The 22,097-nt window shown below is 55.8% G+C and overlaps 1 protein-coding gene across 1 annotated transcript in view; it reads left to right on the forward strand.

The window, feature by feature from the left end:
• CXXC5 (CXXC finger protein 5) overlaps nt 1–21,422 on the forward strand; it is a 33,093-nt gene extending 11,671 nt beyond the window's left edge. Inside the window, 3 exon segments of the mRNA XM_077768753.1 lie at nt 17,831–18,112; nt 18,114–18,909; nt 20,399–21,422. Coding sequence (XP_077624879.1) covers nt 17,994–18,112; nt 18,114–18,909; nt 20,399–20,443 — 960 coding nt within the window. The 5' untranslated portion in view covers nt 17,831–17,993 and the 3' untranslated portion in view covers nt 20,444–21,422.
• The last annotated feature ends 675 nt before the right edge of the window (nt 21,423–22,097 follow it).

Below are 22,097 nucleotides of genomic sequence, written 5' to 3' on the forward strand. Positions count from 1 at the left end.
AGCCCTCTTGTGCTGGCGGCCATGAGCCCAGCAGAGCAGGGTGAGCTGGGCGGGCAGGCGGCAGGATGAGCTCAGGAGACGTGAGTCACCCCATCCCTAGCAGCCCCACGAGGCCCTGCGGCCTTGCAGGCAGAGCGCACTCACGCACTCCTCACACGGCACACCCAGGGGCATACACTTGGGACAGACATATTCGCTCAGCACACATAGTTCCTCACGACCCAGCCACACACAAGCGACCCACACAGTGCGGTCCTGGTCAGCTAATCTGTAGACGCTCTTACAGTCACAGCCCCAGCCTCTGGCATGTACACGTGCTGGCACATACATAGGCAGATGGACATACGTAGTCACACGTGGCCGTGCTGTACCCCTGGGAGGACCTCAGACACTGCTCCAATAAAGTAGTTGTATGTCTGCTCCACCTTCAGGCCACAGCCCAAAACCGCATGGTTCCACAGAATTGGGCCAGGAGCACTGACACAACACAGCCTGGTATGTGTGCTCACACATATGCAAACACGCACACACATGACACAGTTGGACATGTAGAGTCACCTCAGTTCTGTAATGTGGGTGTGAGAAGGGAGGTGTTTTCCCCCATTCCCCAGATTGGGTTGGCTTTCTCTAGGGAAAGAGGCCCAAGTATCAGGCTTGGAAGTGTTAAACCCACCCTGCCCTCCAGGATGGGGAGGTGTGACCCAGGTAGAGCATGTTGGGCGTAAATGGGGGAGAGATACAGAGGTAGCTAGGAAAAGGAAAGACCAGGAAAAGAAAAGCTGTGGAAAATCATTTTTCCTGGAAGTGCCAAGTGGCCAGCTGCTGTTCCCGCTTGGGACAGGGTCCTTCGAGATTGGGGGTGCCAGAAATTGGGGGAAGAGACCCCCTTAATCTAGTGGGCTGTGCCTGAGGAGCCTGCCTGCTTACTGTGGCATCCGCTTTCCTCAGTTCTTTTGGCTCCCAAGTCTCATTATCTCCCCCACCTTGCAGCTAGTACACTAAGATTTAGAATCCAGACAGATTTCCTGGTTTTTAGTCTACTGGCCTACAAAATGGGTACAGAGTTGACTTTAATACAAGGAGCGGCTAGGTTGCTGGATTAAAGGGATGGCCTCAGGGAGCCTGTAAGCTGCTGCTGTGCACTAGGTCTAGGGCTTGCCTTCCCTGGACTAGGCAGAAAGGGGGGGGGGGCGTATCTTTTTATTCATATACTGAAAAACAGTTTTCAGATGAGAGAATTGAGTCTGATGGGTCTGACTTCATGGTCATGAAGGACTTTAGATACAGTCAACCCAACACTCAGACTGCAGATCATTCTTTCTCTACAAGATTGAGAGACCCCAGGAGGGGCCAAGGGGCAGGTGACTATAAGGACTTGGGCCCAAGCTAGCTCCCACCTCCTGACCACAAAGATCCCCCTCATAAAGGCCTAGACAGTGGTCAGGGAGGGAAGAGGGGCCCAGGCGTTCTGAAGTAAACAAACAGCAATGGTCATTCAGGAGGATTGGATGTCCCCTGAGCCATGGACTCTGGAGTTGGACAGGCCTGACCTCCAAACTTGGCCTGCTTTGCAACCGTGGGCCACTCTGACCTCACTTTTGCCACCTGTGAAATGAGTATGAGCCTTATCTCTGGGTCTGAAAGCTGTAAGACCTGAAGGAGGTGGTGGGGTGTGGTTCTCACCATGTCTCACCCGGATCTCCAGGTGAGTCCAGACCTCCTCCCGAATTGACAGCTCTGCCAAAGCCGGCATTTCCCTGGGAGTGGTACCCCACCACAGGACTCCTTAATTAGACTGTCTTGGATTCGGCCTTCTTTACGGCTGTTCTCAGATGGGAACGCTGAGGTGTGGAAGTGAAGAGGCTGACCTTGGGGCCACAGAGCGGGGGAGGCATGGGAATGGGTTGGACCCAGGGAGAGGAATGTGGGGTCCTTGGATGTCTGGACATTCCTGGGGACTTTACCACATGGGAGGAAACAGAGCCAACAATAGATCTGAGGCATTCTCGGTTCCCCAACCCACCAGTACACAGCAATGCCACAAGTTAGACTCAGCAGGGACTTACAGGTGGCAAAAAGGTTCTTTGCAGTATGGTGAGGGGCTTGGCACACACCTATGTGAAAGCACTTTGGGGACCTTTGGAGACAGAAGAAGCGCTGACACAGAGCAGGCCAGGCTGGGGGCCCAGGGAAGGCGGAAGATAGATCGGCAGGAAGTATAGGTGAGTTCTTCCTGTGGCCAGACAGGGCAATGCAGGCCTGGACAGCTGAGTGCTGCCCGCCCCCCCCCCCGCCCCCAGTAGACTTCAGACCTCTACCAATGCTCATCTTTCTTTGTCCCCACAGGTAAAAGGGCAGGGGAGGAATGATCTCCATGGGGCTGGAGGACTGAAGCACGAGGGATTGGCTCAGACTCAAAGGCAGTGATAGACCTGGGGCCACAACCTAGGTTACCCAGCACTCCTGGCTCGAGCTGTTCTTGACACTCTTGTGCTGGCTGATGATGGCAGTAAAAATAACAATACAGCTGTCATTTGTTGAGCACCTTCTGTATGTTGGCCCTGCACTGAGAACGTCTATCCTCTCTAGGACCCTGACTCAGGGGGGGCGGGGGCTGTCATCGTGTGCACTTCACAGACCATAGAATGGGATGAGCAAGGTCAAGCAGCTTCTCTGAGGCCACCTAGAATGTGGGCTGCAGATTGGGAGAGAAACTCTGATCCCAAAGCTCATTTGGACACTTCCATGGTCTGAAACTGTGCTTCAGAGCAGGGGGGTCCTACCCATCCCCATAATCATATGATAAGTAATGTTCCTGGTTGGGCCAGCCTTTTCCCCACGTATACCCAGCCCCATGACTGTCCTAGGGACCTCTGCTATCTCAGGGCACTCCCTAGGTTTGGACACAAGGGCCTTGGGACTGCTCACTCCTTAGGCCTGGGAAGGGTGACCCCTGTTGGCTTTGGCTTCTGCGAGGGTTGTGATTCACTGGGACTGGGGTAGAGGACCAGGGGATGCACCAGGGAGCAGATTGATGCCCCTTATGGTTTCAGGGATATCTCTGTAGACAAGTTCTGGGAAACTCAATTGCTGCTCTTGCCGAAGCCGCCTGGGGGCCTGGTCAGGGTCACACACCTCCCACACCCCCCAACCTCCCACCTTCCTGGGGGCTCCTTTCCCTTCCAGGAAGCCCCGCAGAAAGTGCCCTTGAGGTGGAGATATCTTCTGTAGACTGGGTCAGCCAGAACAGTGACCCCCACCCTCCAGTCAGTGTGCCAGTTAGCCAAAGAGAGCACCAGGCACAGTATGGCCCTAGGTCAGGACTCACTAGAGGTCATGGAGTCAGATTTCTGTTCTGGAAATTGGTACTGCTTCATATGTAGGGGTAGATTCTCTGGGTTTAGGGTCCTGGGATGTGTGGCAATCACTTCCCCTATCTGGTCTCAGTTTCTGCATCTGTGAAATGATAGTCTGCTGAACAAATTCTCTGGGGGAGAGGTAAGTCAGACACACACCCACATGCCTTCTACTGGTGTTCCCAGGTTGGCCAGGCCCAGTGTTCCTGCAGCCCTCACATTGGCTACGGGATCCAAGAGGAGCAAGGAAGGCTCTAGAGTTAGGCACGCCTGGATTTTAGTCTCACCTCTACCATCCATGGTTATTGCCCCACTCAAGTCTGAGCCTCAGTGTCCTCATCTGTGAAATGGGTGAACCGTGGTGCTTACCTTTGGGTTATTACAGCAAGGATAAAACAAGAAAATGTGGACAGAGCACCTGGCACAGACTCTGTTGATGGTGGTGACAGTGGAACCCTCACGAATACCTGGAGCTGTCCTCCTGGTTGCTGTCCCCACCCCCCAACCTTGGTCTCAGGGATTCTGGGAAGGAGACAGTGCCAGTCTGCTGGCTCAGCCGGCTTGGCCACTGACCTTCAGAGCACCCAGGCTGTCAAGGCCGCNGGCGGGCAGGGAGGGGCGCCAGCCAGCTCTTCGCCTGATGCTACCCGCCCCTGCTCCCACTCTCCTCTCCCTCTCTGCGCCTGTGTGTGAGCTAATTAATCTCAGCCCCTTTGGGAAATTAGAACGCTGCAGCCGTGGCCTCCTCAGCCTCGCAGTGCCTGTGCTGCTACTGGGCTCTGCCAAGACCCACTGTGGTTTGGGGGCACGGGGTGGGGGATGGGGGCAGCAGGATGAGCTGGGCAGGCATGAGTCACCTGAGCACCCCCACCTCCTGACTAGGGAGCTCTGGCTTTTCAGCTTCCTCCCTTCCAGACAGCATCCATAAGAACATTAGGCAGTTGCTTTGCTGGGGTGAAACTCAATCCCCAGCACCTCCTTGCCCTGGTCCTAGGGCTGGTATGGTCATCCCTCACCCCACGTTCAGTATCACTGAGGGGTCCTCTTGCCTGCCCAGTTTGGGCTGATGGAGATAGATGTAATTATGGAATTTTGCTTGGGAAATTAATTTGAAAAAGTTAATTAATTGGTGGTTCCGGAGGTGGCAGGCTCCACGCCCAGTCAGTCCTACTGACGTCAGTGCTGACCCGCCTGAGACGTGCAGCTTCCTGGGCAGGCTGGGGAGAGGGACTCCAGTGACCTGGTTGGGGACAGTGAGGAGGAAGAGGCAGACTAGTATCCTGACCCAGTGTCTGCTCCTGGGAAGTGTTTGTTGACTGGACGTGGTAGGTGAACTTGGGCATCCTGAGAACTCAGCCACTTGTTAGCATGTTCAACAAGCCATTGTCAAGCTTTTGTATGCCAATTCCAGTGTCTCAAGTGCCCATAGCCAGCATAGACAGCTGAATGTTTTGTCCACTTCTTATAAACCCCTTTTCTCAAAACCTTTAAAGCTGTACCCAAAGCCTTTTCTAAAGGGTTCAAGGGACATTACAGATCCATTGTGCAGATAGAGTAACTGAGGCCCAGAGAGGCTGTGACTTGCCCATCTTTTAAGCTCTATCCTCCAGCAGGATGGTGTAGGGGGTGTATAAAGCTTAGGCTTCTTCCCAGGGGAGGAGTACTTCGACAGGCAGCCCCCTTCCAAGTGATAGGGGCCTTAAAGTTGACTCTGTTCCCTAACCCCGCTATCAGACATGTGTGTTGCCCTGTAGGGGCATGTAGGGGCTTCTTCCACCACCTCACCTAATCCTCAAGATGACCCGGCTGGTTGAGGCAGGAGGCCTTGTGCCCCAAGGCTGCCTTTGGTACATAGAGACTCTATTTCTAGTACCTCCCCGCAAGGGCTCCTGACTAAGTTCTAGTGTCTAGAGGAGTAAAGTTTTTGTGCAGACAGGAAGAAAGGTCAGGGCTGGGGCAAGAGGTAGCCATCTATAGAATAGGAGAATGGGAGCCAAATGGGCTGTTAGGACAGGTCAGGGATACTGACCCACAGGAGGCCAGCAAGGTGAGGAACATGGGCTCTCAAGAGGTTTGGACTTGTTCTTCCAAGTTGTGCGGCTTGGGCAGGTTCCTTAGCTTTTCTGAGATACTTTCCTCATCTGTTAAATGGGATGATCACATAAGCCACTCTGAGTGCTGTGGTGAGGCACAAGGGAGTAGAATCTCTTGAAGTGTCTGGCCGTGGCACCAGGCTGGGTGGGAGAGCAGGGAGCCAATGGGACTGTGCTGCTGCCAGGGCCTGAGAAAGTCAGCAGGTTTTGGAAGGGAATCTGGTGTGTGTGGTTGGACAGAGGAGCTGGAGGACACAAGAAGAGGTGATACTTGTGAGGCACCCAGGGGCCAACAGCTAGCAGCCCAGAGCCCTGGGGCCCTCTGGGGGGGGGCGGGGGTCATTCCGAACCACATTCACTTGTTAGCTTATTCCCTCAGGACCTCCCCACGACCCAAATGGGCCCTGCAGTTAATTGTGTGGGCCTCATCTAATAGTTGCTCAGAATAAAAGTTCCCACCACGGGCAGGCTGAGCTGGGCACTTTGCATCCCATGGCACTCTGATGTGGTCTGTACTGGATTTCTTCAAGGTCTGACTTGTAGGCTTGGGTTTAAGCAGGCCATCCTGATTCCCTGAGCATCCTGTGTAAGCTGGGTATAGGGCCAGAAGGGAGAAGCTTCCTTTACCCACCTTACCTCCTCGAAGCTCTGTGGTACTGGCTTTGGCCATTGGCTGAGTGTTCAGGGCTCTCTGCACAGAATGTTAAAAACTTCTGTGTGTATATCTGTCCGTAGGTGCCACATATAGCCCCCTAGACTGGGAGCTCCTTGAAGGTGGGGTCCATGGCATCTCTCTGTACCCCATGCCTAGCACAGAGTTAGCTCTAAATAGGGGCATAGGGCTTCTGTTTTGCTATTTTATAGGCAGACAAGTTAAGGCTCTGTGAGGACATTGCTCAGCCAAGGTGAACACAGCCTTTTGAGGGGCAGAGCTAACCTGGCCCAGCTGGATGTGGGGCTGCTGGTGCCCCCTGGGGACTTTGTGGGTCTCAGCACCTTCCCTGACTTGCCTGGGGCCTGCAATTCCTGATCCCCTTGGTAGGCAGTGTTCCCCATATCCAGGCTTAAGCCCTGTGCTTCTGAGAGTGAGGAGTGAGAGTTCTGGCATCAGAGTGTCAGAAGGCAGATCTTAATCTCTAAGCCTCAATTTGTTCATCTGTGAAATGGGGATCATGGTACTTTCTCCCTGGTAGAGCTTGGGGATGGGAAAGTGGTTACAAGAAATAATGCATGTGTTCTTAGCTCCATGCCTGGAACTTAGTAAGGACTCCTTAAGAGTTCTGCCATGGTTATTATTATTGTTGACGCTATTATTGTGTTATCGTTACATTATTATTCATGCTCCCAGGGCCCTAGCTGCTGCAACGGCTCTGGGCCTGATCACAGAGCTCTGGTCTGCAGAGAAGGAGTTACAGTTTCTAATTAGTGCCCCAAGGAGAGGGCCTGGGTTTTTATTTTTGCTGGAGGATCCCACCTGCCCAAGGCTTCTCCAGCCCCTGTCATCCCCTCCCCAGCCTTAGGTAGGGGGCCTGGCTCCAGGCAAAAGCCTCCCCAAATTTCCTCTGCCACTCCCCCCCCCTCCCCCGCCGCCTCGCAGACCTCAGGGGCCATGAATCATTTATGAGGCAAAAATGAAACCAATTAAGGACAAACTTTGAAAGCCTCTAATTGCTGCGCCTGGTGGCACCGAGGAATGAGGGGAGGCAGGCCTGCTCGTTGCGGAATCTCCTTGGCCCGGTCCTTCCCAGGCTGCCTGTCCCACAGCGTCTCAGGGCGCCGCGTCCTCCCGCCGCCTCCCGGCCGGTCGCGGACGTGCCTGCGCTGCTCTGGCTGCTGCGTCTGCCGCCCCGGCGCCCGCCCGGGTCCCAGGCCGACTAATTAGGCCCGGCTCCCCTCCCCGCACCGCCCGCTCCAGGCCCGAGGTGATGGCGGCTGTTCCTGCCGTTCTGGGGCCTGTGCCCCAGAGCTGGCCGCGTTTCTCGGGGCGGGAGCCAGCGCGGCTCGCCTGGCTTAACCCAGACGAGCCCAGGACGCCCTGTCCCTGAACTGGGAGGCTGGGACTCCCCACGCCCCCACTTGTGGGGTACAGGCCAGGGTAAGCTCCCGTCGGTGCCAGGGCACATGGCTGGACAGTCCCATTCAGTTTCAGGGAGAGAGGCGCTCTGCTCAGCGCAGTGAGAGTGGAAGAAGCCTGAGGTGTGTGTGGGGGGGGGTGTTTGGTNAGGGGTAGGGCGGGAGTATGGAGCTCCTGAAGTGTTGCAGCGGAATCCACCTCTTCCTCTCAGCTTTGTCAGGAACACGGCGACCTCATGCAGATTCCTTAGCCTTAGTTTCCCTATTTGTAAATTATCAGGACTGACCAGTCTTCTGATTTGAGATTTGAGGGCCTGGGCGTTATATCGCCTACTTCCTTCCCTCTCTTGTGAGCTCTGGGAGGGTGGAGGTTGGGGTCTGGAGTATGGACCTAGCAGGGCCTGCCTCACTACCCTGAGCTCTGGGCATGAGTGACCAGCCTGCTCGCTGTGCTGAGGGCCAGGCAGACCCTGGGCACTCAGGCACGTTGTTTGCTGAAACCAAATTTCTGTGCTTGTGTTTTTCCATAATTATATTAGCAGGTGGGATTTTTCCTCGGGGAGGCAGTGGGAGGGGGAGCGCCATGGCAGTGTCCCCGCCTGCTCTGAGCGTGAGCTCACACTCAGCTCTGCCCGCCCGCCTGTAATGATTTTTTAATTATGCAGCCAGTGCTCGGAATTGTTAATCCGCCTCCAGCCCAGCATCCCCTCCTGCAGCTCACGCCCCATCCCCTGATGATGTCCCCAGAGTGGTGGTGCCCAGTCGGGTGTCCATCACCGATGCTTAAGACCCCCATCACAGTGGGAGAAAGGGTAGGCCAGGAAGGGCCTCAGGGGTATCTCTGCTCCATGAGCATGTGACAGAACTTGGTGGTGGTGGGGCCTGTGGCTCTCTTTGTCCTCCTTCCCTCCTTTGGCCCCAGCATGGCTTGAACCCTCCAGGATAGCTGTGGCTCTGGACAGGGGCAGAGGAGTGATCAGTGCCCACCCCGAGTGACTTGGCCACACCCATTTCAGGGACATTAGCCCCACTCTCCAGCCTTGTGTGACCCCAAGGACACACACAAGTATGATCTTTGTCTCTGTCACACACACAGTCACACTCTGCTTCCCTTGCACTCAGACTCACAGCTACACAAGCACAATAGCACACTCTTTGTCACACACATAGCCACACCTGAGGGCCGGGGTGCCCTCAGGAGACCACAGTGCTGCCTCCCATGGCCTGCAGTGCCCTGCCCCCACTCCCTTGCCTTCATACCTCCCACCCCCACCTCCTAACTGGGCTGCACTCTGAGGCCTCCCTTCTCCCACCGGGTGTGGTGGCTGCCTGTTGTGGCTGGGGCCTGCCTGGACATCCATCGACCTGGCCTGGGGGAGGTAGCAGGGGGTGGGGGCCGTTCTGCAGCACCGTGGCGGCGGCTCCTCTCCAGGCGCCCAGCTGTGGCATCTGTCAAGGTCAGATAGCGACTCCGGAACCAGCCGGCTCTGCCCCATGGCCCCTCTCGCCTCATTATTTTTGTGTTCCGGGGCTGCGGCGACACCTCCCTCCTTCCTCCTCAGCCTCCTGCCTCATGCCTGCCTCCCCCACGCTTCTGCAGGGAGGGCCTGCGGTCTGGGGGCTTTTGTTTTCCAGTTTTTTCCACGCTCAGGCCAGGCAGGCTGGGTAAGATGCTGGTCAGAGCTGTTAAGACTTGAATGTCAGGCAAGGAAGGTGCCTCTCTCGGGACTGGGACAGGCTTTTGGCTAGTGGAACCCTGGGTTGGTTTCTCAGGGGGACAAACTGAACGTGGGTGGAACCCAACCCCCACCACAGCCCAAGCACACCTGTGGGTAGCTTCCTGTTTCCATAGGGGCCCCAGCACCTGGCACCAGTTCCTGTCTGCACCATCCCCATCCCAGTTAGGCCCCACATTCACATCTCAGAACCCCTAGAGGCCCTGTACAACGTGTGCACACGTACGTACACACACACACACACACACACACACACACACTGGTATACACATGGCAACAGTGTGTTGACATTCATGGGCTGGAAGAACCCACAAACATCTAGCCACCATGTAAACCACTATCTTGTACACACATGCACACTCAGCATGTGCTTACATCCACAGATGTAGATAACACACACTCCACTTGTACACACAAGGAGGTCACACAGTCAGACATTCTATCTGCACTGGTTTATAAGCCTCCTGTCTACATCAGTATTCAGACCCACAGAGCAACATCGAGAGTCTGTGCACTCACACCTAGGCACACCCACAGTCCCCAGACGCACACTCATGCACACAACATGCACAGTATCTGATACACCTCCTAGGTGGATACAGGTGCAGATATACTGGTCTGTAGTGCTGTTCTTCATGATATGCACTCCAGCCAGGGCTCACTCACTGGGACTCAGTGTTCCTTGAGCACATTTATACCATCCAGGTATTTGTCCCTGAAATGCTGAAGTGAGCTTGAGGCCTCCCCCTGTGATGTGCTCTGTGTGTCCAGGGAGCCTCTGGAGAGTGGGAAATGGGGTTGACAGAGGGGACTGTCCTACCAGCCCGGTCAGCCTCTCTATGTATGCCAACCTGGGCCCAAGAACACCAAGATGGAGTGAGATGGGGGTGGGGTTCCAGGTTCATATGGTGGACTTGGTGGCTTCTGGCAGAGAAGGCAGGCCCAGGTGGGATGGCCTCTCAGGTTCTGTCCTGGGTCCCTGGCCACCACCAGCCCCCCATTTAGGGTGTGTAAGTGTTGGGGGAATGAGACGTGGGGAGACTCCAGGCCCCCCGGAGTCTCTGGGGTAGTCCTGGCCGTCCACTCACTTCCTCCGCCAGCTGTGGGCTGCTGTGACCACCCTTGAGAGGGGGAGGTAGCTGGAGGTTTAGCAGTGACAGGGCCCCCACCCCCCAGGAAACTCAAAACCCTGGGCCAGCCGCGGGTGGCGGGTTGGGGCAGGCACAAAGAGGGCCTCTGTGCGGCCCGGCTGGGCTGCCCACAGGATTCTGGGGGAGGAGGCAGGAGCCGGTTTCCGTCCCATTCTGCTTCCTGCGGAGGCCGCCGGAATGCCCGGAGCTCTCTGGCCTAGCTTGGCCCGTCCGGCCCACCCGCAGCCCCTTCCCCTGTCTTTTCCTGGGCCTTAGGGTACAGCTGCAGAGTTCTCTGCAACAGTGCCTTCACATGTTCGCCCAGAGCCTGAGAGCCATCCTCCAGAACCCATGGGAAACCTAGGGGGTTCCCCTCGGCTGGGCTGAACGGGACCTCATCCTCCAGCCATAATCCCTCCTTCCATGTCCCTCAGAGCCCTTGGCCAGTGTTGGAGAGCCAGGCCTTGGAATCACACAGACCTGGTTTTGCCTCATTGACCTTGTAACCTGTGGCAGGTGACTTTACTTCCCTGAGTCTCACCCTGTAAATGGGCGACAATACTAGTTAAAGAGTTACAGAAAGAATTCAGTGAGAAAATGTGTGTTAAATGCTTAGAACAGTACCTGGTAGAATGAGTGTGCGTTGTGAGGGTCTGCTATTATGTCTTCTGGGGAGACAGGATTGGGAAGGAGCTAGATGCTCCTCTCCCAAATAGGCCTTATATGTGGGGCTTGGTCTCAACACTGTGACCTATTCAAAACCCCTCTCTCCAGTCTTCAATTTCCCCATCTGCAAATCACATCACAGGCAGATTCAGGTCCTCGGGGATTTGGAGGATGGGAGGGGTCACTAGAGTCTTTTCTGTGTCTCTCTACTTTTTTCCTCATGGGCCCCTCAGGGATAATGACTTTTACAGTTTGGGGTGAGGAGTAAGAACCATTCTCCATTTTACAGATGGGAAACTGAGGCTCAGTATGGGGGAGAGGTTCAGTCAAGTCAACAGGAAGAGACAGGATGGAGCCACAAACTTTTGAGTTTAGGACTCAGTCCCCTACATGGTCCTGTTAACACCCTTGCTTCCCACACACAAGCCCCAGAAGGATAGATCCCCCTCCACTTATTCCTTGGTTTGACCACCGGGAGGGAGATCCTGAGTCAGTGTGTGTGTGAGCTCTGATCCCAGGCTAGTGTCAGCGTGGACATCACTTTGGGAAACATTAGTCTAGCTCCAGAGGGTCCCAAATGGAGAGAGCATTGCTTTCCTGTATCACAACTGTTTCTCGAACTGCCCGCTCTAAATGGGGCAATAATCATCTTCCTTCTGAAGGTGTAAGGTGTGTAGGAAGATTCAGTGAGACGAGGGATATAGTGTCTGGCACACAGGAAATCCTCCCTCCTTAACATATTAACTATTATCGTCCTGGTTCCATGTTACAGACAGAGAAACACACTCAGAGGCCATTGCCAAGGTCACACAGAGAGGAAGGACTCACCTGATCCTTTCACTCTTCTAGGGAGGGAACCTGGCCTGACGGAGGTACCTAGTGAGGAAGACACTGTCTTTATCTGAGGTGTCCCAGATCACTCCCTAGAGCTACAGGTCAGGGCACACCTCCTGCCTGGGGACTCAGTGTTCCTGTCCATGAAATGGGCTACCCCTCCTAAGACGGTCAAGGGTGTGGAGCCAGGGAAACAGGACTGTCACCCCCCTGCTTTGTCTTTGGTAGTTGGTCTTGGGGTATTAGTCCTGAGGAAAGTCTAGTAGTACTGAGGGCATGTCCTACCCCAGGCCATCTGCTGGGTGTTAGCAGTGGTCACTATGTGCTTGAATGTGTGTTCATCTGTATGTAGCTGGATGTGTGCCCTGTGCTCTCTGGCGGGGGCTGCATTTCTCCCAGCCTCCAAGACCAGTGTCTCCATGTGCATCTCCTTGGGCCTGAGTGTAGCTTTTTTCCCCTCTGGAAACTCCCTAGGCTGAATCATGGAAATCAGAGACGCCACCCCTAACCCCCAACACCCCCCTCCCCCGCCTTGGCTTGCTCAGCTCAGCTCAGTTCAACCATCATAGCCTGTGGTCTGTTCTCTTCACCACCACTGGCTTGCCCACCATCAGTCTGTCGGTCCATCTCACCTCCCTAAGAAGACCAGCTCCAAAGTGAGTGGAGGGGGCATGAAGAGGGCATAGCAGGGACATCAGGAGTGCACATGGAGGTGTGGGGAAGAATGTGAAGAGCCAGAGCGTGCAAGTCTGCAAAGCTGGCTGCCCAGATGATGGCGGAATGGTGGGCCCTACTGGGCTGGTGCCTCCAGGTCCTAAAGGCCCCTCTGGAATGCAGCCTCCTCCAGGAAGCCGTCTGTCAGCAGGTAGGATGGCTGGGAGTCTGTTCTAGCCAGCAAAGGAACAAGAGAGTTGGCACTTTGCTCTCAGACTTTGACCTTGGCAGTGGTGGATGCGGCACAACTCTGTAAATTTATTAAAAATCATTGAGTTGTACACTAATAAATGGGTGAATTTTATCACTTGTAAACTGCGGGACACCTGGGTGGTTCAGTCCGTTGAACATCCGAATCTTAATTTCAGCTCTGGTCATGATCTCACAGTTCATGGGTTCCAGCCTCAAGTCAGGAGGCTTCTTGGGATTCTCTCCCTCTCTCTGTCTCTGTCTCTCCTTCTCAAAATAAATAAACAAACTTAAAAAAAAGAAAAGAAAAGAAAGAAACTATGCTTCGGTAAAGCTGTTTAAAAAAATCCCACCTTTGTCCTCAGCGCCCTGCCCAGTTGGGACTCTGCCAACCTCGACCATACCTCGCACCCTCTTCTCCATTTCTTTTTTTGAAGTAAACTCTATCCCCCGCCATGGGGATCAAACTCAAGACCCTGAGACTGAGAGTCACATGCTGTACTGCATGCTCTACCGACTGAGCCAGGGACCCCTCGTCCCCTTTTCTTGAGAACCGTTTTCAGGCTCATGTCCCCTTTGGTAACCTCTCCTCATCTTTAGCTCACAGGCTACCAGTCTCTTCCTCCAGAAAGGCTCTCAGTGCTCCACTTGGTCGCTCTCATTCCCTGTTGGTTCATGTGACCACTGGCCAAGCTCCTGTGCTCTCCTCCAGGGCAGTGCTGGCTCTGTATCCTGCACTGTCTCCCCAATACCACAGGGCATGGGGCTGCTGTTCAGTAAAAGGTAGCGGGAGGTGTGAATATCTCTGTGCAGACAGCACCATCCCTCCTCCCAGTGCCCCTTCCCCCATTGCTGTCTGGCCCAGAGGGCTCAGGACAGAGCCCTGCTGGGGATGAATCCCTGCTCCTCTGGGGCTCAGGGTGGAGTGAGGGCATTACCATCACCTCCGGTGACCTCATTGCTAGCTGGCATTATGAGGTCAGTAGCCCAGGATTCCGGGTTCCTGCCTGGGCATCTCCAACCCCCCAGGTGAAGACATTCCCCTGGGGTCTGTGACAACTCGCCCCACCCCCACAACCAGGTAAAGGTGACAGCCAAGGTAACAACCCTGGAGGGTGGGGGCCAGCCTTGGGGTAGCTGGGTCACCTTGCCCTGGGCTACTTTGTCACTTGCACAGGTAGAGAGCGAAGGTAGTCCCAGAACAAGGTGACTAACACTTGGGTTCTGGGTTCAAATTCTAGCTATCCTGGGCACCAGTGGCTTGACCTTGGCCTGATACCTCTTTGAGCCTCAGTTTCTTCGTCTCTCAAATTAATTATTGGTTTCTATTTTGCTGGCTTCTGGAAGGAGTCAAGGAGGGAAAGCAGGAACTGGGACACAGTAGGTGCTCAATAAATGCTAGCAGATAGAGTTAGTTAAAGACCCTGGGTATCACTTGATGCTGGGAGCTGATTGGAGAGGGGTGGGTCTTTGTCTTCTGGGACTGACTAGGGCCTGAGAGTAGAGGCAGGGGATGGTCCCAGTGTCAGGAGAGTGGTCCTAGCTTTGACTTCCTGTCTTCCCAGCTTAGCCAGTAAGCTAGAGACCATAGGAGGTTGGGCCGCAAGGCCAGGCTCTGAGGCCAAGAACTCATTGACCCTCAGCCCTCCTCCCTATCTATCTCCGCTTCCCCGGGCCCTGGGCCAGAGTGGCTGGGGCCCACCCACCCCCTGCCTCCCTCTCAGAGCTGTGGGTATATCCAACTGCTTTCTCTTGGTCCTCAAGTCCCAGAGTCTAGGATTCTCTCCTCAGGGCTGTTTCCATGTTTGTCAGACACTCCAGTCTCCAAAGCTGGGCTAAGAGCCTTGAATCTCTCTGAGCCTGAATCTGTCCATTTTCTGCTTCCCATTAAGCTCTGTTTTCTGACCTTGACCCTGTGCCCTGTCCTCTCCAAGTCCCCCTTTCTCTGACCCGCCCCTCAAGTTCTCTGTCTCATGATCCTCCCGCACCACCTGTCTCTGTTCTTCTGTCCCCATGTCCCCCTCTGCCCCCCAGCTCTCCATGACTGGTTCCCTCCTCACCCCCCTCGCCCCCCCTCCCTCTGGGCTCTGTCCCCACCCGTCAGCCCCTGGTCCCAGCTCCCGGCCGGCCCGGCTCCTGCATGGACAAAGGGGTCCTTTGTGGGCTGACCGCGGCTGGCGGGGCGGCGGGGCGGGGGGNGATGGATGCGCCCGCCGCCGCCCGCCTGCCCGCCAGCTTTCCCTCCCGCTCATTCCCGCTCCGCTTCAACGCAGCCCCAGCTCCTCCCCTGCTGCCTGGGCACTGCCAGGCCCTTCGTATCCTGGGAGGGGGTTGCTGTGTGCCTTGCAGTAGAGGGCTAGGGCCTGGGAGGAGATCCTTAGTCCTCCCCTTCCATGAGTAGGGCAAACAAGCCCTGTGGTCAGTGGTCCACTGGGACCAGGGCATCAGCTTTCCCAAGGGTCTAAAGGAGAAGATGAGCCAGGTATAGGGGCAGATTTGGAACAAGCTTAGGGGCCAGGCCTTGGGGACTAAGTAGATGTTGGTTTCTGCCCACTCTGGGCTTTGGGGACAGTGTTACCCATGTGCCAGTCCCCATTGTATTCGCCCCACCTTCGGTTTCTGTGGCTGACACATCAGGGCTCTGCCTGCAGCACCTGTTTGATGACATATCACGTCCTCTGCTCCACAGCTCAGCATGTCCCAGGACATGGGGGGCCGGGAGAGGACAATCCCTGAGGAAGGACAGAAAAATAAAAGCTCAGAGAGATTCAAAGAAAGGGCCGGAGATGAACAGAACATGAGGTTTTGTCCCTACCACGAGACTAGGGATGGAGACAAAAGCAGAGAGACTCAGGCAGAGCACCAGCCCTGAACGCAGGCCCGTGCTGGAGGGAGCTGACTTCTAATTGACCTGCCCGCCCTGCACGCAGAGCCAGATCCTGAAGCTGGGAGGAGGGAGGAGGGAGTAGAGCAAGAGCAGCGTTAATGCAGCTATCGATTTCTGCCACCAGCCAGCAGGCCGCAGAGGCGGGGACACACAGGGGGGCTAGGGCGCAGACTGCTCCCCTCCCCACCTCTCCAGCCCAGAGGCTCCTACCTTCTCCTGTCTTCTCCCCTCACCATGTCTGGGGCTGCTGGAGCTGTGCTCCAGAGTAGGATAGTTGAGCTCAGATGGGCAGGGGCAATTAACTTGGGGTGACAGTCTCTAGCCTTGACCTCACTGGCCCTAGTCTCCCAACACCTAGCCAGGTGTCACTGATGCCCAGAGGGGTACTGATTTCTGAGGGAAGGCCTGAAGAGCCAGCCTGGGCTTAGCCCTCAGGAGGTGGGACAGAGCACAGCTATCCTTGGGTGTATATCATCCCCTTCCTCTTATGACGACTCTGATCTCTGCTACTCCCAGCCCAGCCGGGACACCTTGCCAGGCCCTCCTGGGTTTGTCCCAGTAGAATGTGCCAGCTTGCCCAGTTCTCCCTTACCACCCATCTACCTTCACTTGGAAGGAGCATTCATGGGCTAGTGCCCCCTGGGGAGAGGCAGGGAGCGGTCTGGTTGTCTGCTGATGCCTGCCATTTTTGCCTCATTTAGGAGATGGAGCTTTTTTCCCTTTCCTACACTCACTCCTCCTTGTGGCCACTCGTTAGCAGTCCTGGAGCAGGGGGCCCTGTCTGCTCAGGGCCTCAATTTCCCCCTGTGTAAGTGCGGAGGGTTGGACTGGATGACCTCCCGGGACCAGGACCGGCCGAGTCCTGTGACTGGGGGATGGTGGGGTTGCCTGGGGACAAAGATGTATGTGTGCCGCCCCCAATCCTAGGGCGGGACAGGCCCGGCCAGATGTGCGCCTCCCCCTTGAGCCGCCAGCTGCTCAGGCTGGGCCTGCTCCTCCCGCCCTTCTCCCAGGGGTTGCTGGGCCATGGCAGGCAGGCAGGCAGGGAAGGGACACTAGAGAGTTAGGGCTGATGAGGAAACGGCTGCTCCGTTCCTTCTGGACAGTTCCTTCCAGAGCCAAGGGGCCTAGCTGCTTGTAAGGCTTAGCCCTGGGGCCTGAGCAGAGCCGGCTCTATCCTGGAAAGGGGCACCTCTGAAACATGGATGTGGCCGAAGCACAGGCTGTGCTCTTTGGAGGGTCACACCCACTCATTCCAGCCTGCATCGGCCAGAGGCCCCTCCTGCCCACAGCCTAGCCTACCCCAGCTCTGGGCTCTCACTGGGACCGCATCCCAGACCCATCCGGGAGCCAGGCTGGAGCACAGCAGGGAGGCCTGAGTAGAGACAAGAGTGGGGTCTGAGGTAATGATGACTGTGGTTTGAGAGAGGAGGAATCCTGTGTCAATAGTACACAGTGTGTCCCCCCACTCTTCCAGGAGAAGGATTATCCTCAGGCACAGTGCTGCCTGACCTCTAGCAAGAGGATACATGCTCCTTGAAATAAGGATTCCGTGGTCTATTTTGTAACCCCTGTTAGAGTCCCTTTCCTTTCCCTGCAGGACTTGTCAGAGCTTTGAGATAATCAGTATATATTAGGAGTTGCCAAATGAGGGTCTAGGAGCAGCTTCCCAGACTTCTGATCTATACTTTCAAGCTTTGCAGAGGCTGTTCCAACCCCTCTTTGTGGATGGGTCAGGGAAGGAAGACTAGAAAGCGGACGGTGACTCTATAACCCTCTGAGATTAATAAACCTCGCTAGCTCTTTCCTACCCCCAGCCCGGGAAGAAGTGGCTGCAGATCTAGGCTGTACAGACTCAGGCTGGGCTTCTACCATGACACTCAGTCGCTGTGGATCCCTGCTCAATTCTAAACCTTGTGTTCCTCATCTATAAAATAGAATATTACTAGCCACTACTTCAAAGGGGGTCTGTGAGTCTGAACTGAAATAGTACAAAGTAAAACTACCTAACCATGTTGCGTCTGGCACTTAAATAAATGTCCAGTGGGGCTTGTGGTTGTTACAATGGTGGTACAGTTGTTGGTAGCGGTGGTGATGTTGGGGAAGGAGGTGGTTACTGCTGCCCTGACCCTGTACCCTTTTGTCCCAATAGAGTGAAGATCCTTCCACGTGGACACCTGACCATGCGCCTGCCCTGAGCAGCAGGGCCCACCAGGCATCTCTTTTGTGGGCAGCAGGGCCCGGTGCTCGTCTGTGGACTCCCCGCAGTTGGCAGGCCCCCCCCCCAGCAGTGGGCTCTGGGCCTCGGCCCCACCATGTCGAGCCTCGGCAGTAGCCCCCAGGACAGCGGTGGCAGTAGCAGCAGCAACGGCAATGGCAGCGGTAGCAGCGGCCCCAAGGCAGGAGGGGCCGACAAGAGTGCGGCGGTGGCCGCTGGCACCAGCCTCGGTGGCGGATGATGCACCCCCCCCCGAACGTCGGAACAAGAGCGGCATCATCAGCGAACCCCTCAATAAGAGCTTGCGCCGCTCCCGCCCTCTCTCCCACTACTCTTCCTTCGGGGGCAGTGGTGGCAGCGGTGGTGGTGGCAGCATGATGGGCAGTGAGTCTGCTGAAAAGGCTGCTGCTGCCGCGGCTGCCGCCTCCCTGTTGGCCAATGGGCATGACCTGGCGGCGGCCATGGCTGTGGACAAAAGCAACCCTACCTCAAAGCACAAAAGTGGTGCTGTGGCCAGCCTGCTGAGCAAGGCAGAGCGGGCCACGGAGCTGGCAGCCGAGGGACAGCTGACGCTGCAGCAGTTCGCGCAGTCCACGGAGATGCTGAAGCGCGTGGTGCAGGAGCACCTTCCGCTGATGAGCGAGGCGGGTGCTGGTCTGCCCGACATGGAGGCCGTGGCGGGCGCCGAAGCCCTCAACGGCCAGTCCGACTTCCCCTACCTGGGCGCCTTCCCCATCAACCCGGGCCTCTTCATCATGACCCCAGCGGGCGTGTTCCTGGCCGAGAGTGCGCTGCACATGGCCGGCCTGGCCGAGTACCCCATGCAGGGAGAGCTGGCCTCGGCCATCAGCTCGGGCAAGAAGAAGCGGAAACGCTGCGGCATGTGTGCGCCCTGCCGGCGGCGCATCAACTGCGAGCAGTGCAGCAGTTGTAGGAACCGAAAGACTGGCCATCAGATTTGCAAATTCAGAAAATGTGAGGAACTCAAAAAGAAGCCTTCCGCTGCTCTGGAGGTAACGGCGCCTTAGAGGGAGGTGTGTGGGCTCTTGTGTCTGTCTGGCAGTCCAAACCCACCCCCTACCCCCCCAACCCACTTTTCCTACTGGGGCGAGTCGGGGCTGCTCAGCCAGTCCCTGGGCTCTGGGGTTCTAGAGCAGCCTCCCAGACACCAGTTCACTGCCCAAAAAAGTCAGAGCCACATCCTGAGATCTCATTAGGTTGTAGTTTGCAGCGTAGACTTCCAGGAGGGGGCCTAGCACTTCCTAGCCAGCCCCGGGGATCCTGAACCCCTTCCTGTTATTGATGTTCCCGTATAGTCCTAAGTTGCTGACTTTCAGACATATCCTCAAGTTTCCAGTCCATAACCTAGGATTCTAGGGGCCCTGTCTTGTGCCACTGGAGGGGTTCTGTCCTGTGGACCATGTGGCTTTGAGGGGTAAGCCCTTCACTAGCCCCTTCAGAGCCTGGCCTTTCCCCTAAGGCCACCCAAGGATAGAGCGGCCCCAGTGCCCACTGCCCTGCTCTGAGGCCTGGAAGAACCCTGCATCTAGACCCCCAGTTGACAGATTGGGGGTTTCTTAGGGCCCCAAGGTCAATCTGGCTACACAGGTAGTGGCCAGGGGTCCCATGGGCCTGGAGTGAGGGGGTTGCTATGATCTTGGGATGTAGGCAAGGCCTGTCCACTATGGGATGATCAGCTCAGAGCAGGCAGAAGGGTTCCCAAGCTGCTTTCTTTCTATCCACCCTCGTGGCAGAGCTTGTCCCTGTGCCCCCAGCCGTGGCAGCCTAGCTGCGGTGCCAGGCCTGGGTACAAAAGCATCTTTTCAGCCTGCTGTCCCGGCCCCGGCCCCGCCCCTCTATGAGTGGGCTGGACGCAAATGTTCAGAATGGTTGGAAAACAATAATGGCATCCCAGCCGTGGCTACTCCCCACCCCCAAGCCCCAAACCTCATATATCTGCTCTCCTGCCCAGAGAATAACACCTCTATGCACACAGAGGCACTCCCTCTCATCTAGCGTAGACACACACATGCGCGCACAGGCGCGCACACACCCCTGCCCAGTACGCAGTCTTACTGTAGGTGTACAGCAAACACCCTTCCTCCCCACCACAGCTCCGGACACAGTACACACCGTGGCATGGCTCAAGGCACACATACATATGCTTACATGCTCCCTCGACAGAAACATGCACACGGCCCCCGATGCCCCACAGCCACTTGGCGCTTGTGGCCTCTGGACCCAGGGGAATGGGTCTTCCTGTTTGGAAGGAGGGTTCCTGGACTCAGTGGCTCGGGGGGCCTCAGGGTGCTCCGGGCTCTCCAGCGGGTCAAGGCTTCTTCTCTGGCCTGGTCAGGATGGCAGGAACTCCACGGGGTGGCTGCCTTTACTCCATGCCCGTCCCTCCGCCATGAGGCCGTCCACGGGGGAGCATCTTTGCATCAGGCCCCACCGGACCCTGACTGAACTCTTCTCCTTGTTTTTGTCTCCCGCCCCCGCCAGAAGGTGATGCTTCCGACGGGAGCCGCCTTCCGGTGGTTTCAGTGACGGCGGCGGGAACCCAAAGCTGCCCTCTCCGTGCAATGTCACTGCTCGTGTGGTCTCCGGCAAGGGATTCGGGCGAAGACAAACGGATGCACCCGTCTTTAGAACCAAAAATATTCTCTCACAGATTTCATTCCTGTTTTTATATATATATTTTTTGTTGTCGTTTTAACATCTCCACGTCCCTAGTATAAAAAGAAAAAGAAAAAAAATTTTAACTGCTTTTTCGGAAGAACAACAACAAAAAAGAGGTAGAGACGAATCTATAAAGTACCGAGACTTCCTGGGCAAAGAATGGACAATCAGTTTCCTTCCTGTGTCGATGTCGATGTTGTCTGTGCAGGAGATGCAGTTTTTGTGTAGAGAATGTAAATTTTCTGTAACCTTTTGAAATCTAGTTACTAATAAGCACTACTGTAATTTAGCACAGTTTAACTCCACCCTCATTTAAACTTCCTTTGATTCTTTCCGACCATGAAATAGTGCATAGTTTGCCTGGAGAATCCACTCACGTTTATAAAGAGAATGTGGATGGCGCCGCGTCGAAACCCCTCTATCCATCCACGCGTGCAGAGCTGCGGCGAGGAGCTCGCAGAGGGGGAGGGAGCGGCCCACCCACCCCTGGGCCCAGTCCGGCCGTGCTGCCCTCGTGGTACCCAGAATGGGATCCCCCCCGACCCCGACAATGATGATTTTGCAAAAATGAAAGTTCTGTTCCTTTATCCATTGAGATCTGGGGAGCCCATGTCTCGATATTTCCGATCCTGGCTACTTCCCTTAGAGAAAATAAGTCCTTTTTTTCTGGCCTTGCTGATGGCAACAGAAGAAAGGGCTTCTTTGCGTGGCCCCCTGCTGGTGGGTGTGGGTGCCTGGGGGGCCCCCTTGCCCACGGCCAGCTTCCTGCTGATGAACATGCTGTTTGTATTGTTTTAGGAAACCAGGCTGTTTTGTGAATAAAACGAATGCATGTTTGTGTCACGAAGCACCGCTGGCTTCTTGCTCTCGGGTTTGGGGGGCTGGCTCAGGGGCTGTTGCTGGGCAGGGGTTGACTGGAGCCACCTTGAGAAGGAAGAAGGATGGCTCAGGGATGTTTAGAGTGGGGATCTCTTGGGGACCGAGATCCTGCGGTACCTGAAAGGGGTGAAGCAGGAGCAGCTGGCCTCTGGCTGACGAGGTGAAAGTGTTGTTAAAGTGGTACTGGAAGGTCTCGTCTGCCCAGTTGTACCCATCACCCCAGAACCTGGACCTCCAGAGACCTTCACTCACCTGGGGCCACCTTCTCTTTTTACCTAAAGTTGTCGTCGGGGCCTGATCAGCGCGGAGCAGCCTGCAGTACTGGAGGCAGGGCCCAAGCTGCCTGTTCACTTTCTTTCTTTCAGGGGTCTACTGCTCCCCAACCACTGCGGTGACACCCCAGGGAGCAGTTTTAGCCCAGGTTTGTGGGGACCTGGCTGTGCCCAGAATGCACACAGAAATCTTCCTACCCCCACATACCCCTCTTCAGGCCCGAGGGCTGCTGGACTGGGGCTTGGGGGTATCCTTGGCTTTGGTTCTTGTACGACTTTCTCCACCCCCAGAAAATGTGTTGGCGCAAGGTTGTCTGCGACCTCAGAGGCCAGATGTCTGGGGAAATCACCACAGAGCCACATGGTCTACG

The sequence above is a fragment of the Crocuta crocuta genome, unplaced genomic scaffold (genome assembly GCF_008692635.1).
Source record: "Crocuta crocuta isolate KB4526 unplaced genomic scaffold, BGI_CrCroc_1.0 scaffold64, whole genome shotgun sequence".
In the NCBI taxonomy this organism is placed as follows: Eukaryota; Metazoa; Chordata; class Mammalia; order Carnivora; family Hyaenidae; genus Crocuta; species Crocuta crocuta.